The 5,000-nt window shown below is 28.9% G+C and overlaps 1 protein-coding gene across 1 annotated transcript in view; it reads left to right on the top strand.

The window, feature by feature from the left end:
* LOC137651050 (uncharacterized) overlaps positions 1 to 5,000 on the top strand; it is a 111,705-nt gene that overhangs the window by 80,314 nt on the left and 26,391 nt on the right. The window contains exon 6 of the mRNA XM_068384189.1: positions 1,340 to 1,503. Within this exon, the coding sequence (XP_068240290.1) occupies positions 1,340 to 1,503 (164 nt within the window). The remainder of the gene's footprint in view (positions 1 to 1,339; positions 1,504 to 5,000) is intronic.

Genomic DNA, 5,000 nt, shown 5'->3' with positions numbered 1-5,000 from the left:
TACAGTATATATATATATATATATATATATATATATATATATATATATATATATATATATACATATATATATATATATATATATATATATATATATATATATATATATATATATATATATATATATATATATATATATAATACACATTCAATATGCAAGCGTGTACATATGTATATACACACTTTCATTTATTCACAGCTCTATATTAGTCATATCATGTAAAAGAATGTATATAATTCTTTTTTCCCTATATGTCTATCAGATACTTTGCTAGTACCATACTATAGTATGGTATTTCCGTTATTCTGAACAAATTATATAGTCCCTTACAATCCGACTAGTTACGAGTGCACCTCGTAAAATAGTTCGTTTTCTCCCCTCCGCCTCTAGTTAAGGTTTCTGGACCGTTAATGTTGCATGATTGTATGCGAGATATTAACGTTTACTGTATTATAATCTTAAGAGAAAGATACGTTATTTTACTGTGCCGTAAACGAGTGGCTTTTTAACATGGGTTATGTATATTACATAGCCAATTCATTTTCCTTTTTTTGTTAAATGTGGTTTCTAGATATTAATTCTTAGTTAGATTACACGATGCTGAAATCTCTCTTAGATATACAAAATACATCTTAAAAGAATCTTATGTCTACTGAAATGCTAAAATGATGATTCCTATTCATGTGATATTTCTTCAGTTGATTAATTTACTGATAGGAAGAAACTTTTAGTCAAATGAGGTATGAGAAAAGGTAATATTGGTCAATGGCTATTCTATGAAGCTGATTTCGTTGTCAAATGAAATATTGGCCCGAATAATTATTATTCAAATCAAATAGACAAAATTATATATAGTTGAAATAGATAAATAAAATTTTCTTTCCTCACTACATGCAGGAAATGGATTGGTACTCTCTGCAGTGTTGAAGTCTCCGATCATTTCGTATACAGCACTGTTTGAAAGTTCTTTTTAACTTGATACCTACAAATAATGGATTGAGTCTTATTGTCGTGTTCAAATCTCCAGCTTTAATATCACAAATATAACATATGTTACGGACGATCTACATCACAAATTACCGATTCACTATCAACATATGATGGATTGGATTGAAAATTATTGCCAGTTTCACGCCACTTGTCCCTATTTTCTATAATTACAGGTAGGTAAAATATAATCGCTAATAACGGGAAGGAGGTATGAAACAACATAAAACAAAGAATTGGAAGGAAATGAAGGAAAATATGAAAACAAGAAGTAAATAACAAAACGTTATCTAAGTAGTTCTCAAGTGAAAGGCAATGATGGCTGACTATCAAATCAATTCTATTTTGACAGGTAATTCCGCTTAGATCAAAACACAACCTTGCATTACAAATTTCTGAAATTACTCAACAAATTACGATTCTTGCCAATGTTCCCGATAGTGTTGCAGTCCTCATTAACATCCCTGAAGCGACATGCTTTTGCGGTGGCTGTAATGCTGTACCACTGAACGTTAAGTGCAGCGATCGGCAATGCAAATATGACATTACTTCGCGTGGTGGCTGGAAGCTAAAAGCTGACAGACGGGATATCCATCTTCCTGAGAACTCGAGTGTTCCATTTTTTTTGCGTTCCAGTCAGTTCCAGTCTTGGATTTCAGTAGTTCATTCTCTTTGTAGAAGATCTGAATTCATTTGTTTGGTTAAATTGCTTGAAAGCAAAGGACTGGTTCATATTTTTTACCTTTCTACTGTTTTCAATGATAATTCTTATCTGCTTTTATAATTAGATAAAGTCCATGGAAGTATTTCTCTCTCTCTCTCTCTCTCTCTCTCTCTCTCTCTCTCTCTCTCTCTCTCTCTCTCTCTCTCTCTCTCTCTCTCTCTCATTTTGCTTTAATGTCATCCATGGTTAGACAATTCAAATATGATGTACTTAATGTCTTTTCTTGATAATGAATGAATGTAATTCTAGCTATGAAGATTTGATGAAACACATTACAAGGAAAAATAAACATTATGAAATACAACAAAATACATAGCTCATAACTACCCCCAAACAAAATGGTTGATAAAATTGAATTTCCTAATCATACTTATATCAATAATACTGTTTAAAAAATTTTTACTTTTAATTTTTTGGTTATTCAACAATTATTCCATAATGACTGAATTAAAATTCTATATATCTTACAATTAATTTTTCCCATGAATCATTTAGCTAAACTAACATGGTATCCTATTTATTTTTAATCTCCACATCCTTTTATTATTTCAGCCTTTAGTAGTTGATGTTTTAGCATGGTTCATCTGTGACTATCATTCTATCAGTACCATAAAGGCGTGTATATATAAATATATATATATATATATATATATATATATATATATATATATATATATATATATATATATATATATATATATATATATATATATATATTTCAAATAAGCCATATATATTACCACATTAAAGTCTGGATTCCCTTAACAACCCCGGGATCAGAGCCCTAGATGAAATCAATCAAAGACTATAGTATCTGACCGGCCGGGTTTCAAACCCTGGTCCAGGATACTTGTGTGACATTGACCATACCACTCAGCTACGTGGCTGAGTGGTACGGTCAATGGCATACAAGTATCCTGGACCAGGGCTCGAAACCCGGCCGGTCAGATACTATAGTCTTTGATTGATTCCATCTAGGGCTCTGATCCCGGGGTTGTTAAGGGAATCCAGACTTTAATGTGGTAATATATATGGCTTATTTGAAATATGAAAAACACGTTTAAATGTGCAAAATTTATCATACACACACACACACACATATATATATATATATATATATATATATATATATATATATATATATATATATATTATGTATATATATGTATTTATATATATATTATATATATATTATATATTTTATATATATATATATATATATATATATATATATATATATGTATATATATATATATATATATATATATATATATATATATATATATATATATATATATATGTATATATATTTATATATATATATATATATATATATATATATATATGTATATATATATATATATATATATACATACATATATATATATATATATATATATATATATATATATATATAAATATATATACATATATATATATATATATATATATATATACATATATATATATATATAAATATATATACATATATATATATATATATATATATATATATATATATATATATATATATATATATATGTATGTATATATATTTATATATATATATATATATATATATATATATATATATATATATATATATATATATATATATATATTGCACATTGATATCAACTTGAGAACTTAAAAAAAAGGTCACAAAATCTCTTGATCACTCATTTCATCTTAGTTGAAAAACCACATTTGCTCTTGAAAAAAAAAAAGTGTATCATCTTTGACGTAAATTATTCCTTGTGCAAATGACGACCGCGGTTTCCCTCGGAGGGGAAAAACGTGACAGCTGGTAGAACGCCGTAATTAAATATCTATTTCGACAGAAAGATCCACTTTGGCAGGTGCACGTGAACTCGTTCTGTTTTATTCTCTGCCTTGTCTTTCGCCTTTGGCATCATCTTATTCGCTTCCCAACCAGCTTTTATTTTTCCTGGCCTTTAGGGTTGTGGTAGCCTATTTGAAACGTTCTTGCCTGGTGATCTTGCGGACTAGGGTTCGAGACCGGCTCAAGCTTGATAGCTTCTTGTAATGTCTGCAGTCTCAACATTCTTGTGAGCTAAGGATGAGAGCTTTGGGAGCGCCTATAGGTCTACGTGTTGAGTCATCAGCAGCCATTGCCTGGCCTTCCCTAGTCCTAGCTTGAGTGAAGAGGGAACTTGGGTGCAGAGTATTGTCACTGTCATTCGCCTTTGCCATTCATTAGTAACCTTTAAACCTTGTGATCATTTACGCTTTCTGCCGGGGATTCTCTGGGTTTGAATATTTGCTTCGTTTGTGACCCCATTACTCACTTGGAAACAGAGAAGAAGAAAGACTTTATTGTTTTAATTATTTTTATCACAGAAATCATGATAAGAATAACTTTCTTATGCAAGAGTGCACTTCTATGTTGCATGAAGGGGTTCATTCACAAAAAGCTTTCCAATGTTTACCGGATGGATACCATTGTATGCATATAGTTCTTGTTCTATCTTTAAAAAAGAAAGAAAAAATCAATAAAAATTGGAAATATCTGTTCTTTTAAAGAAGCAGTTTTGTGGATTATTCAATTTGAATATTCGCATCTTTGGCAGTTTTAATCACTGGCATTGGTGGGTATCGTTACATACAATAATTACGTCTGATGCTTGTGAGATTGTAGATTACTATCATTAAAAATATCTACTTGAAAATTTTATAGAACTTCTTTCGTTAAAAAAAATTAATGTTTTGAACAAGAAAATACTTTCAATTTACCATTAATCCATATTTCAAAAATACACATTTCCACGAATTGTGTTCATTCTCAACAATGAAAATTAAGATTTATTACAAAAAATAGTCTTGCTGTTCTGCGAAACTATTAATTCATTAGAAAAAAAAAATATCAAAACATGTCTGCAAAGTTAAGATAAAAAAAAAAAAAAAAAAAAAAGGACCATGTAATTTTCCACCCTGTTTATTTTGTTGGTAAGGGGAAAAACGTATTTTGATGGTTAAGATTATAATGTGACTTTTTGGGTATGTTCAATTAAAAAAAAAGGAGAAAGTCAAAGATTAACATACAAAAATAAAAATGAATTAAACAGATACAATAAAAACTTCAAATAGCTTGGTAAAATACGAGACTCGTGCAGACTGTTTAACAAAAGATCATCTAAACCAAGAGGGAATTTTTTATTTTAAGCGATTAAATTGCATGATGACCAAGTAACATTTGCTTATGCTGTAAATATTCATTTATTATTATCATTGATTATATTACTATTATCATTATCATTATCATTATCAT

This window comes from Palaemon carinicauda, chromosome 12, assembly GCF_036898095.1.
Source record: "Palaemon carinicauda isolate YSFRI2023 chromosome 12, ASM3689809v2, whole genome shotgun sequence".
Taxonomy (NCBI): Eukaryota; Metazoa; Arthropoda; class Malacostraca; order Decapoda; family Palaemonidae; genus Palaemon; species Palaemon carinicauda.
This window is presented reverse-complemented; position numbering and strand designations above follow the sequence as displayed.